This window comes from Colius striatus, chromosome Z (genome assembly GCF_028858725.1).
Source record: "Colius striatus isolate bColStr4 chromosome Z, bColStr4.1.hap1, whole genome shotgun sequence".
NCBI lineage: Eukaryota > Metazoa > Chordata > Aves > Coliiformes > Coliidae > Colius > Colius striatus.
In genome coordinates, this window is record NC_084790.1 from 76,221,912 (window position 1) to 76,236,865 (window position 14,954).

Here is a 14,954-nt window from a genome sequence, read left to right on the forward strand (position 1 = left end):
AAACTAAAGCTAGCAAAGTCTTTGAAATTATCAACTCCCTGTCAGAAACCTTCATTTATGCTCCCCTTTCTGCTGTTTGAAGGCAGGCTGAAAAAGTTCATTCCATCAGTGATAGAGTAGGACAGAGTGCTGGATACACATGCACTGCAATACTGCAGATTCAAAACAAAGCAAAAAAGTGGAGGGAAAATAAGGTACAATAATCTGTGTTTCTGGTGAAGGCTTGGTGGGTAGTATTTAGCTCCACTTACCATGGCCTGTGGAGAGAGAGAATGAAAGCATACAAAGAAAGTGACACAAGTTAATGCCATTAATGCAAAGACTTAAGATACGAGCACTTAGTAAGTTAGATGAGTTAGATGCTAGTAAGATACACGTTAAGCTTCCCATGCATAAGCTGGCAGAGAGAATTGCATGCATCTTGCCACGTGAATTGCAGGATATGGAAACTGGTTTTTCAGTTGTTACAGCATTTCTCCCAAGTATGAGATACAATGTGTATTGAGCAGTCAACAGAAAACCATTTGTCCTGCAGAAGCCTTATTTCACCATATCACACAAGCATATGAAACTTGTCCTCATCACTCGCTTGGTCCTTGTGCTTCCTCCGTGCAGAAGCCTACTGGTAATATTGCAAATGGCTTTAAAAATCCAAGCACATATGCTCATTTATCTATCCTCTGAAATTCCAACCTCCTGATAAGTTGCCAAACCTCACATGGACATATAACTTTCCCTAAAGTACGTGATTTTCAGGAAAACATTTACAAATAATGCAGGTCTAAAAAGAATCAAATGTTCCCTGTAGAATAAAAAAGAAAAAAAAAAGAACAAAACAAAGATCTCAGTTCTACCAAATGAATGAAACTGTCTACAAAACCATGGCCTCTCTCACTGAGATTCTTCCACATACAACTCCTAAGCCTTTAGCATAAGAACATAACAAAACAGGAAGCATTCAGCTTCCTGAATTGTCAATGAGTGTTAACAGGTGTCAAAAAGCACCTGCACTAATGACTGTGCGGCAGAAGTAAAACAAATCTCTTACCAGATCACTGACAAGTGGAATTGGCTTTTTTTTACGTAGATCAGGCATGCTATCAATGCCATAGAGACCACCTGCAGGCCTGGAAATTCAGAAGGGAAAAGAGAAAAAAAAAAAAAAAATTAAAAATCTCACCAGAAACGACAGACAATGAAAAAATAACAAAAAAACTTCCTTAAAACAGTCTCCTTGCTAGTATCACAGTCAATGAGAGTGAGAAGAATCAGCTCACTGCAAATGCAACTTAATAATAAACCAACATTGCTAACATGCTGAAAAAAAAAGGTCATTATCTTACTCTTACTTCTGAAGTGTGAACTAGCTCAGAGTAGGCCAAGAGTCACTGCTGCTGGAATGGTGGGTGAAGGCAGCCTTACCGCCACTACTTTTGTGGGGCACAGATCCGGCAAAAATACTTACCCAACGGCAGAACCAGAGCTCTGTGTCAGTATTTCACACAAGGCTGTGGCACTTGACTGGTAACATCTGTAACACCACGTCCACTGTTACATGACTGAGCAACTGAGCCATACATTTTCAGAATTAGATTTTGTTCCCTGGAGAGAGCTTAGTTTATAGTTTACTATTGGCATTGAGTGTCATTGAAGGAAAAGCTTTGGAAACTTTAAAACATCCTGTCTCCTGTCCTTCTCCATTCCTTCACTTTCCATTTAATTAAATTTGGCAGGGGTGGAGTGGTGAAGAGAAAGATGCTTTATTGCAGGAAGCAAAATCAGTCAGACGATTATAAAGTTAATGCTAAAAACAATTCTTTTCTTCATATGCAACAATCCAGACACTCCTGCCTGATGCCAGCCACACATCCAAGTGAATAATAATTTTCGTTTCTATAAAAGGTACTGCTTGTAGCGCTCAGCTTTTCAAGCCATGCAGACCTTTACACACAGAGTGGCCATTTGCTAGTGAAAATGGCAATGGACAAGAACTGACATTTCCCCAGCCTGTCAAAATAAACCGCTATAACCTCCCTCCTTCCCAACAGGACCAGCCTGGAGAGCTCCATCTGGATCCTGCTGTTCACTGGTAATGCCACGTACATATAAGCCTATCTGTTAATTCAGCTCAAAGGCCCTCAGTAAACCAACTACATTCATCTGTAATGCTTTTTGCTAAGGCTGGAAGCTGTGCACACATAACTCTGCTTTTGCATCTACTGTATTCATCCCAAACGGAAGAACAGATTTGTGACGTGACTCCTGCCAGGCAAAACCCATAGCCCCTCTCGGCATCTCCCTTCCCCATCTCCATGGTGCTCTCATGCCTTACTAACACCAAGAATCTGGTTCCTGAGGCCTTTTTGTTGTCTACAGAGAATGTAAAGGAAATTTCTTTCTCTCTATCCTTAGCCATTTGTTTTCACCCCATACTATGCTGGCTTAGAGTTCTTTGCAGTTGTGTGATGAACCAGCCAGCACTTTTAAGCAGCATATTTTGCTGACTTGTTACACTATATACATGTGAAACGCTTTAGGACACCACAACTACAGGAAAAAGGAGTATGGGTCAAACTGTTTTAGTGCAATAAAAGACACACATGGACCCACCCTTCAAAATAATCTAGGAAATCAAATTGACACGTCATGAAAATTGTGAGGCTGGTAAGTGACAAGAGGCAATCTGCAGCACTCGACAAGCAGAACCTATTCAAAACCTCTTTGAATACAGACAAAACTAAAAAAAAAAACCCATCCAGGATGACTAAACTGAAAGGGTGACTAAACTGAAAGAGTAAACTATGCTCTGGTATGGACAAAGACATCACAGCACAGCCCAAGCACAAGGCTGTGTCAAAGACGGAAACAGCCTATTATATACAGAAACATGCCATGGCACTGTAATGGCAAAACTGACTTTTTTGACGGGGTGTAGGAGGGTGACACGTCCGAGCCAGGGCTGCGTTGACAGTTACTGCTGTCTGAACAAGGCTGGTGGGAAGGTGAGCAGTCACGTGTAACCGCGTGAACTGTGCCGGCTCTGCACGCAGCGTGAGTCACACCTTCACTGCAGCACCGCGCGCGGCCCCCCGCGCTCCCACGCGGCAACGCAAACCACCCGCTGCCAGCTGCCACAGCAAGGCCTCACCGCTGGAAACACCAGACAGGCTGAGGTGTGAGAAGGGTGGAGACTTACAGCACTTAATTAGAACTATCAGAATCTTTGGCAAAGAATAAGAACAGGTTTCCAACACCAGAAATCCTTACAGGAAGGCTATACGCTGTTTTTATTACAGGCTACCCTCATTTCTAATAGAGAATTCCAGAAAGGCTGTTTGCCCATGTTACATTGCAATAATCCCTTTTGGCTTACTATAGAAAATCTGACCTAAATCAACAAATAAGAAATAGTGTTTATATTGTCAGAACTAAGAAGACTCTGCTGGAATCAAACACTGAATTTTGCCTGATGCCCTAATGATACAAACCCTTCCTGAGACTAGCAACACAGTTTTGGGATAAAAGTCGGTGTCATGGAAGATGTCCCAGCTGATGTCAAGAATTCCAGTATTATATAAAGCATAAACAGGTTACTGATAACTTTTGAGTCAAAGATTTGAGTCAAATCACTTATTTATGAAAGAGTATGCAAAATATAAAGGGAGAGTCTGCAAGCTGAAGAAGTGCAATAAAATGGCCTAAAGTAAAAATCTAGAGTCAATGCTCCTGCTAAAAGTCAATAGCACAGCTAGGAACTTACACTTCTTTTCTACATAATTTCCAATGATTTTTTTTTTCCCTAATTCAATTGAAAGGGAACTGTGATACTCTGCAATTTACCAAGAAAGGGAAACATTAAAATTGCATGTTTTATAAACTCAAGATAAGCCTAAACAAGTTATTGTGCTTGAGAAACATGTCTTGTTACAGCTTGGTTTCTTGAAAATATTTATGATAGACTGATGTTTATGACAGAACCAGTTGTAAGCCAAACTAACAAAGAACAAGCATATTTGAAGGGTGCTTGTATGCACCAAGACGACACGTCCCAGTACCTACAGACTTACAGATTCATAGAATCACAGAATGGTAGGGGTTGGAAGGGACCTTTAGAGATCATCTAGCCCAACCCCCCTGCAGAAGCAGGTTCACCTAGATCAGGTCGCATAGGAACATGTCCAGATGGGTCTTGAAGACCTCCAAGGAAGGAGGCTCCACAACCCCTCTGGGCAGCCTGTGCCAGGGCTCCGTCATTCTCATGGTGAAATAGTTTTTTCTTATGTTTAAGTGGAACTTTTTGTGTTCCAGCTTCATCCCATTACCCCTTGTCCTGTTGCTAGTTACTATAGAAAAGAGGCATGTCCCAACCTCCTGACACCCACCCTTAAGATATTTATAAATGTTAATAAGACTACCCTCCAATCTCCTCTTCTCTAGGCTAAAACACTCAGATGACTTGCTTTTAGCTTATTAATATCTGGAAATATATTTCTTTAAACTTTGTGCTTTTAGCTACCTCAGACTCTTTATTCATGCACAATCTCCACTTCACAAAATTACAGTGTTTGTACAGACAGAGGTACTGACAGTGCCTCACATGCACACCATAGCTTTACATGTAGTAGGATAACTTTCCTCTGCAACACATGTAATATTTATAGCGTTATTATGGAGTGCTGTATTGAAAAGTGAATATCATTTTTGTATGAGGTGATTCACATTGATAAATAAAATATACAGATACAGCTACAGAGAGATACAGCTACACCCAGAGACTGCTCCATAATATCGGTTGTACTTTTTTGGGGGGAGTTATCTCTTTTGACCCAGTGATTACAGTCAGGAAGTTACTGTTGCATTATGCTCAAAGTGCAAATAGCTTGAAGCACATATTCATCTTTTAATACAAGTTTTATGACACAGACGCTCTGTTAAATCTTGAAAATTTAAGCACACAAAGATGGTTTGCAATGATAGAAGACGATTACTTCCCTTCAAGTGACACCACTACTCTCATCTTCATATGAAAATACTCCAAATAGAATGTATTAATATACTTAGTGGCTAATCAGTCACAATGTAGCTAATGGTGGAATTAAAGGTTCACTGCCCACAACCACCTTTCTGGGAATACTTCGCATGCACGGATACAGTGAACAAGCCAAACTTTTTTCAAAACTACATTAGCCAGCCTGCTTTGTTATAGCTCTGACAGAAAGAGAAAAAAAAAATACAGACTAGAGCAAACATTGCCTTGAATTGACAAAACACATTTTGAAGTATTTCAGGACAGTAGGTGTGTTCATCTCTGAAGCTGGGAAATCATTTTGTGTGCATGAACCAATAAACTCAGTACATTGTCTCACTGTTAAAGCAGGAGAAGGTGCTGTTTATAGTTAGAATAAATCACTGTCTCCTGCTTTTACTAATTGCCAGTTCTCCAGCAGCTTGCTCAACGAAGTCCCGAGCTCCTTAGGAAAAGCGGGGTTGCTAGGCAGCTCCAGTCATCCACAGGCGTTGAGAGGATGCTTCGCAGGAATACCAACATCACAGAACAATAACTCCAAATGCAGAAAGCCATATAATGAGGCCTTCAATTTAAGTTTCTGTTTTATTACGGAAGCTTCCTTCAGTAGTATGAAAACTAACTTATATGTCTAGCAAGCCAACCTCTTGCTGAGATTTCAGGGCGAATGCACTGCTACATTAGCTCCTAATGAGTGCTTCACCACCAAAGCATATCGTCATCATCACATACAAGGCATATAACCTAGCAGCTTGCAAATTGTGTCATCGTTATTTTTTTTCTTCCAGAGAGGATTCTAGGGAAGGTACCATGCTGGCACCTGTTATGCAGAACATCACACTGAAATTACACACAATCAGAATTTGCCTGCTTCATTTGCCGAGAGTAATGTCTTGTGGAGAGAAAGCACAGCCTCTCACCTGTGCAGAAGAGGCATGATGATCACTGCTTTAGAAAATACAAACTGCAAAAGTTTTCCAGAGTTATGCAGTTTTGACTACTACAATGACCACTAAAATCATTGCAAAAACAGAAGACTTCTCAAAGCTACTTTCTTCTTCTAACAGCAAAAGACATACAGCAATCTTTCTGAACTACTCATTCCCTTCCCTGGTGATGTCAGTGACTGATTCATAGAATCATAGGATGGTAGGGTTGGAATGGACCTTTAGAGATCATCTAGTCCAATCCCCTGGGTTAAAAGGATTTCATCCAGACCACTCTGTGGTGCTGAGTAAGGATTATTTAATACTGCTGCCATAAGCACTTGCCACTATCACGTTACAGATTATACGCTGCAACTATAACCTTGTTCTTAACTACAGATCTCTTGAAGAGCTGTACAGCCCACTTCCAGCTATTCAAGAAGAAGAGAGTGAAATAAAGCAGCAGCCTGCCTCTAAGTGGGGCATGGCCACCTGATTATTCCTGACAACAGTCATTAAAAACATCAGAAGCGTGGCTTTTATTTAGGCTGAATTGCAGACCTCAAAGTACACTGCAATTATAAACACGGGGAAACAAGCTCTTGAAATATCACTTACCCTCCTTTAAGCCAGGGTGGTTTTGATGGATCAGACTCATCTTGACCCTTAAATGGCAGAAGGGAAAATAACAACATTAAATTAGTTTCTGAAAAATATAAAACCAAAAACGATTCAGATTCTATTCTGAGGAAAGGATAACAGAACACACTGCATGCAGGCAAATGCATACAGAAACTCATCCAAGCACCTCCAATGAACCAACACGTCAGGATAAACCAAAAAGACACAGACAGGCTATGCGATTTTGTTGAATGCCTAGGACTGGAACCTGAAGAGCCTGTTCAGTGCACCTCCTCTTTGAAAAGGCAAAGACCAACAAAAACATGAGTTATTGGAGAGTTCCTGTTACTATAAGTCATCACTTATGCAAACACAGTCATAATGAAGATGTTGTAAATTAAAAGCACCTGTACGAAATGCACAAATGACTGATCAACATGAAACTTTGAACAAACACATGTGAGCTTTGCTCATGCTCAAATGAAAAGATTTTTCAGCCCTTTAAGCAGTGAGGGCCATTGAAGCTTCACCCATCCATATGCAGGCATTTGAATTCCAGTGGGTGTCAAACAAGGGCCTTAGCTTGCAAGATGATTGCAGATGAACTGGGATTTCACAGTGTCACTGAAATCACCACAGACTGCAAATATGAGGATTCATATTCACAAATTCAAACCATGTTCCTATTAGGAATGTACTTATAGACCAACAGTTTGTTTCTTTGAATATCTTCGAGGACCAATTAGAGCTGAGGAGTACTTAAACACTTGCAATGTACCTGGAGGAAAGAAAAGTTTTTTAATAAGAGGAAAATGTTGTACCTATAACCACTTCGTTATAGCTTACTCTTCTCCTGCACTCCCTGAAAGAAAAGCTGGTTTCAAACAGGACTAAGCAAGACTTACTGCTAATAGCTAACACTCCAACCTCAGATAAGCATATTTGCCAAGCATATGAAGAGGCTGCAACTTGCACACAGTGCATTTCCAGCCATGGGTCTCACAACCCGAGATAAACGTAAATCTGTCAGGAAGTAAGTTCCAGTTTTATGCAATATAAAAGAACACAGCTCCAAAAAGATTCTTGTGAGTGTGTGCGTACACAGTTTGGGACAGCTGTGCAACCTCAAGTTGTTCACAGATGACGGACAAAGTCTCCCGAGAAAAGCTGAAGTAATGAAGAAGCTCAAGTTTCTGTTTGAAGCCTTAACTTGTACAGCAGCAAGAGTCCAAACTTTTTGTTAGTCCTACAACTCCTGGTCAAGGCAGATCTGAAGACTACGTAATTTTTATTATTGTTAAACAGACATGAATAATATGACAGCATCCATAACTGAATGGGTTTTCTACGTCACTGCATGGGCCTGCAGAGCAGGCAGGAACCCAGATACACGGTCCAGCACAGCTGCAGGTTCTCCTCACAGCCAGAGCAGCTCATCCGGCTCTGAGCTCCTGCAGGACATGTCATGCTCTATCTGTCTCTACTCCAAGCTGTGTACCCAAAATCGCCGATCACTCTGAAACCTGCCTTTCTGCTGGAGGGATTTGAATCAAGAGAGAAGACTTCATGAAGCTGCTCAAGAGAGACTTCATGAAGCGAATACAAGCAGATCCTTCAGAGACCACAAGGGAGGACATCTTTACCTTCATCTTGTAAGACCTGTTGCTAGAAGGCAACTATCAAAGGAACAATGTTTTATACTGGATTGAGTTTGACACCAGTGGTTCAGCTGTACTGAATGACAGAGAATGACAAACGCAAATGCAGCTACATTTACTGGCAGAAGGAATTAGTGTAATAGGGTTTGGGATCAGTTTATCTAAGAAACTCTCAATATAAGGAACCAATATTTGAGACAACAACAGGCCACAAATACCATGAGCAATACTGCAGCCCTATGGAGACCACAAGAGCATAAAGAACTCTGCTCAGGGAAAAAAGATCCAGGGAAAGCTGTTACATAACTGTACAATAACCATTCCCTACAGGCACCCAGGAGTCAACAGAGAACAGTCAGAGGTGTGGAAGAATGGAAAGGTAGAAAGTGTGATCATGAAATAAACCTTCATCATCTTCCAGATTTTGAGACATGCCAAGTAAAAATTGCCAGGAGTCCAAAGAAACTGTACTTCTGCTCATTTATTTACTTTTGCCAAGCCTTTTAGCTATGTAAATAAAAGCAAACAAGGGAAAAAGTGTCTTTCAACAAGATTAATAATTGTCAGGGCACAACTTCACAAAACAAAAGAGTTTTCAGTAAGTGATGTAGGAGCAAGGTAGGTGATGGCTTCACGGAAAGAGGAGTTTGCTGAAAGAGGTAATTTGCTCCAGGTAGCATTCTCCCTGAGGAAGTTCATTGAAAACTAGCACTTGACATGCCTGAAAAAGGGGCTGATGCCTTGAGACTGTAGGAAAGCCAACACAGTACCTATGGTTAAGGTGTGGGGGAGGAGATAAATGTGATCCAGTCTAGCACAGGCTCATAATTGGCTTCATCAGCTTGAAAGACTTCAGAGAAAATACAAAAGAAAGAATTATATGGATGCAATCAGAAAACAGGACGAAAAAAGAAAATACTGGGCATAGCAATGTATTTTTTTTTGTTTGACTTTTTCTTTAGACTGTAAATGAATTTTCATTTCAAAAAACTTCTGACGCAATGCTATGTTCATGTTATCAAGGACAGATAAGCTGAGGAGGAGTAGGGAGCTTTAAGGTGGGTAAACACGTAACTATAACTGAGCCAGCCATGGACAACGCAATAAGGAAGCTAGTGGGAGTAAGTAGGATCTGCTGATAAAATCTGGCAATGACAAACACAGAATTATTGATACAGAGCTCAGATGTCCTGTGGAAAGAACTAATGGCAGTGAAGACGACAACGGAGGATTAAGCACGGTACAAATAGTGAGGTCAGATCCTCAAATCCTGCTGTGAATTTGACTGCATACAAGGCATTCCTCTTTGGACTCCAAGTCATCTCACTGGCTGTAAGCCCTTAAGATACAGTCATGTGAGACGAGGACATCATACATAGAGTATGTCCAGTCAAATGTCTCCATAAAAATAAAAGAATAAAACCTATGTACTGTGTTAGAAAAATCCCTTCAAAAAAAGTGTGTACAATCTTTTTATTCTATATCAAAGTAAGAAGAATTCACAAAGGAAAATGGCAAAAGCAGCACCAGGATGTAAACACAATGCTATAGGAGGAGAACAGGACAGCTTGTTTATTCTATCAAAAAGAATCTATTTGTGTGCTTACTCAATAGACAGGAGAACGCACTGCACGGAAGAACAACTGCGGCTAAATACAAATGGCAGGTGGAAATTCAAAGGTGTCTAACCATGACAGTCTGTAGCAGACACTCAAAAGCAGAAGCAGACACCAAACCTAACCATTCTTAAAGAATTATGTCATTTATGTATGAGGCAATGGCGCAGTATCACACAGTGGGAGAGGGCTGACAGTTATGAAGTGCTCTGCAGTACCCTGTTGCACTGACATATATAGTCAGAGAACCAGAGGCCTATTACCTACAAGTGTTGGTGTGAGGGTTAATAGGGCCCAGGAACCTCCAAGAGTGTCAATTAAAGAAAAATCCCCAGTTTATGCCACTGCTAGGGGTAGAAACACTTAATATTTTCCTTTTCATTTAAAGAAGGCATATGGCAATACTGTTTAGCTGAATTTGCTTCATCTGAGGAGCTTCTCATCCTCTGAAAGTAGCACTCTCACCAGCACACAGAAGGGCTCCACCAGCTGCTCTGGGTCTTGCCATCAGCCATAGATCTGCTCAAGTTCAGCCCATGCTGACAGCCTGGCTTGCTTAGAACTGGGCAAGCAAAGTCAATAATAGGCTGATGAGAAGAACAAGTATGAGAGATTTTAGCACTGTCCTTCCCAAAACACATGGGAGGGCAAAGGGAAAGTAGATTGATTTAATGCTTAGACATCTACATGCTGCATGTCACAAACATTTTGCTGGCTTACACTTCACTTCTCTGAAGAGCCCTGTCACTTGATTACTCCTTGAAAGCAGACAGACCAGTCTGAATCTGAAATTATACATATTTTTTAATATCCATTAAGAACATAAAGCAGCACTGAAAAGACAGAGAAGCAAACTTGTAAACAAAACCTCTCTATTCCGTTTCTCTTTATTTCTGATGCTGACAGATGACAGTTTTACACCTACAAACACCTTCAGCCAGGAAAGTGCTTGTCACCTCTAGTAATGCAGAATGTTCACTCACAGTGAAGTATGCTGCAATCAGTTGCTGAAAGGTCTTCTACAAGTAATTAAAGTTTCTTATTGAATGAAGAACCAGTTAGTAAAATAATTCCAGTGACAAAGTCGCATAAATTTAATACCCTGGTTTAAACAAGTCAACAGACATGATCATTTAAGGCACAGTATTCTGTCACAGGGAAAGCAATGTCTAGGGAAGCCTAAAAAGGAAACTAACAGGAGTTTTGTCTACCCATGAAAAGCAGCAGCTAGGCTTACAAGTAATTGGAGATGCTATTTAATTAAGCTGTAATTTGTATATTTCACAATTTATCTCATACACAAGATGATGTTTTAATGGACAAACAATTACAAACATCTGTCGAGGAGAAAGTCCATAAAATGGACAGAGGGTCACTAAAAAAAAAAACCACAAAGTCTAGAGTAGCACAAAGAAAAGGAAGAACGTCCTCGGATCTGTTAGCTTTTTCCATATAAATCCATCTCTACACATAAAAGACTTTCTAACAACGTACCTTTCTATCACAGTTAAGTACTGTGTCTAGCACATTATCCTCTTAGATAAGAAACAGATGTAAAACACGGAAAGCTGCTTTCTTTAAACAGATAAGAAAAAAATCAAGAATGACTTTTCATTTGTTTTGAAAATCATCCTGAATTATTTTCAAATACCATGCTTCATTATTAAACCTCAAAGACCCCAATTTAGCAACAGATTAATCTGAATCAGGGTAAAACAAGGAACAACTGTTTCACTGTCTGAATTGAACTTCTGGTCATGGCTAATTAGACCATTTCTTTGGGGGTATTAGCAGAATTAGACTGAACTAAGTAATTTCAATTAAACTAGTTGGTCTTGTGGTTCAATGTCTTCATTGCCTCAAGTATGCTACTTTTTACATGGAATCCAAAGCTACAATAAGACAAGGGATTAGTTTAGACTCACTGTACTCAGTAACGCTGTCAATTTAAATAATGGCTGAAGAGACCCACAGGATGCTCCCTTCCACCTGATATATCTTCCAGTACCAGTTTTTCAATTGCCAGCTTAAAGGAGGCTGTAATGGTTTTTCACTGAAGCCAGAGGAGGACAGAATTTGACACCACATATTCCTGAAAAAAGCATTAATGGACAGGCATTTCCCAGCAAGAATGAAACAAAATTGCTGACACATGAGCCAGTAAAGCTTAGAAATGCAAATCCATCAAACTCAAAGGATGAGATGTGCATTGAGACCCAGAAGCCATGCAACCTTCAGCCTACTCCAGGAAATCTTCTAACTCAATTCGTACAGCTTCAGCATAGGCAGAATCATAGCAGGCTCTGAATCCACACAACATGGATTCAGAAAAATAAAACAGCTGAGAGTCCAAGAGCCAGAAATTTCTCTGTATGAGATACAGTTACAAAGTTGAACTAACATGTTACACAGTAGTCAACAACAAAATTCTGCAGATCTTAGGAGGAAAGAGTTAACTGTTGCCCATGGTGATAAGCAGAGAGGCAACTAATCCAAGAATGGAGAGACTCAAGTATATAGGTATAGCTGTAGGTATTAAGGAAAAAGTGCTGCCCATCCCACGTGGCATGTGGCCCTACTCAAAACAATGTACAGCCTGTAGCTGCTAAAAAGGCATTGGATCTGAAGCAGACACTTCCTAGCATGGTCTTGCTTAATCTCAGTATGACAGTCCACAGTGCTACTTTTGACTTTAATTGCTCTAAGTGTATGAGCCAGATAGAGATGAAAGGAAATTTTACATTTGAGAGAAAAATGAAGACACTCTTGGTTTAAGCAAGATTCAAAAAGAGGAAGACTGGAAAAGACAAGATAAATAATATGTAGTCTGCTACTGTGGTGCCTGTGCACTTTGCATGCACCCCATAGAGCACTCCAAACATTCATGTTTTCTTCTGTGTACAAGGTAATATGCACTGAACAGACTCTTAACTCATACACAGTGTTAACAATTCCTCTGACAACCATAACATGCTAAACTGAATCTCAGAGCCTCAGCAGGAGCAATTGGCTACACGAAGACAAGGCATGCACACACAGGAGTTTCAGAAAGAGATGCTGGTTACAAGGGACAACATGTACAACCTGGAGCTCTCCTCTACCTCCTTCTGTGAAGAAAAAAAAAAAAAAAAAGAAGGAGAGGAACAAAAGTTAATAGACCAGATTTGATAGACCATGAGCTCTGTAAAATGTTCAAGAAGTGGGGTAAATATTTGCCGCAAGTTGATAAAACATTTGTGCAGAGGAGAGTTTTCCCATGTGCTTTCTGGATGTAACACCAGTTAATTAACCTCTACCAATTAATCTCGAGTTAAACTAATCACATTTCATCCAGAACGGCACATGCATTAGAACATATGCTTTTGAGAGACAATTTTTAGAGTTACAGTTCCCATTTTATTAACTCAAGAATTTTAAGTAGTCCTAATTCAGAACTGGAGCTGCTATTTACCATACTGTAAAGAGAACCTGCATTTATTACAGACAGGGACAGATTTGTTCTCCCTTTCCCTAAGACTGAATCTACTGCCTGTATCCAAAGCATTCCCCTTCCCTCTCTCCTCGCCCCTCGTACATTTTGCCCATTGCAAGATAACTGGTAGCTCCCACGGAACACCTTTTTCCTTTTGCAAATACCATAACGCAGAGAGATATTTTCTGTTTTTATAAATCTAGGCAATTCTCCTCTCAGGAAAAAAAATAAAATCCAGAAGCCTCCTACACTAAACCTCATGTTTATGGACAGGCAATTTCAAGGCTAGTAAAGTTATATGAGAATCATACTCAAAACTTCCGGTACAGACAAGACAGTTTTTAAGTCTTTCAATCACATAGTTCTGTATCTTTACAGAAGAATCACATTACTTGTGTGCATATGAAAGACGGAGGGGAAGGAATATCTTCATGGCAACAAGGGCCACTCAAATTGGTTTAAAAGCTAAAATAGGTTTCAAAGTTACTCTCTATATGAGTGTAATTACACACATGCAATCACTAAGACAGGAAAATAGAGAAGCTATTTTAACTCCATCACTAAGGAGAAGTTAAATTACTTTAGCAAATGAAGTGCTAGATTGTAGCTAAAATAAAACCCCTGCTTTCCCTCTTAAGGCATGCCCACGTGGATCCTCATCATGGAGGAAAGCCTTTGGACTCCCTGCAGACCTCTCCTTTGTGAGCTAACAGAGGAGAAACACAGGATGCTGCTGTCCTCTTCTCAACAGCCAGTTGCTGCAGGGGTGACAGGTTTTGACCTGCTAACCTGGAAAAAATGAAGAAATATGGGATCCATCCTAGACTCATACGGGAAGGTATTTTTCCAGGCACACATATTTCTGATTGTTCTCCTCTAAATTGATTTTCTCTATCATCCTCTTGCCTATCCCATTCAATATATTAAGCAAAACCTTCCCACATAGGCAGATCCGATTCCACAAGTCCTATGGTTTTCACTTTCTTGCACAGTCACTCCAAACCCTTCAAACCCAAGCCCAACCTCTCCTGACTTGGTCCCTGAGGTTGTTTCAGTGTGTTCCAGGTAGATCCAGACTTCCTTCATTCCTGGGATTTTAATTCCTTTGTATTTGAACAAGATTCCTTCCTGATGTCTCCTGTGTAGTCTCTGAGTGCAGAAGACACAGAAGATCTGGACTCACTACCTCTGTCAGGTCTGCCATGGCTCTCAGTCACATAGAGCAGGGAAAGCCCTGCTTTAGCCCCTGGCTGGAAAACACTGAGGACAGATGGAGTTCTCTGGCAGAGCAACAGATCAATTGCAGCAACCTACCAGTAAGCATATGCAAACTACATATTTTTCAATAGCTTATTCTCTTCACTCATTTAGGGTTGATTTCCACAGAAAAATCCTTGACACAGACTAGCACTGCCAAATTTCAAGGCCTGAGGGCACTAGAGCGTCTCAAATATAGGTCAAACTTATTTTTATACAAATACAAAGCAATAAATCTTGCATTGGACTCACTTTGGGGGGAAAAAAGAAAGGATTATTTTGGCTTAAATTCCACACACGTCTTTGATTTCTGAGCTCCTTCAGTTTAAAGCTGTTAGTGATAGTTTCAGGCCAAATACAAAAGTTTGGCAAAACTCT

The 14,954-nt window shown here is 40.4% G+C and overlaps 1 protein-coding gene across 2 annotated transcripts in view; it reads right to left on the minus strand.

The window, feature by feature from the left end:
- The window catches only part of UNC13B (unc-13 homolog B), a 223,462-nt gene that overhangs the window by 89,532 nt on the left and 118,976 nt on the right, over positions 1 to 14,954 (minus strand). For both annotated transcript variants that reach the window (XM_062017878.1, XM_062017877.1), the window contains exons 11-12: positions 6,571 to 6,617; positions 1,049 to 1,127 (exon numbers count right to left, since the gene is read on the minus strand). In XM_062017878.1, coding sequence (XP_061873862.1) covers positions 1,049 to 1,127; positions 6,571 to 6,617 — 126 coding nt within the window. The remainder of the gene's footprint in view (positions 1 to 1,048; positions 1,128 to 6,570; positions 6,618 to 14,954) is intronic.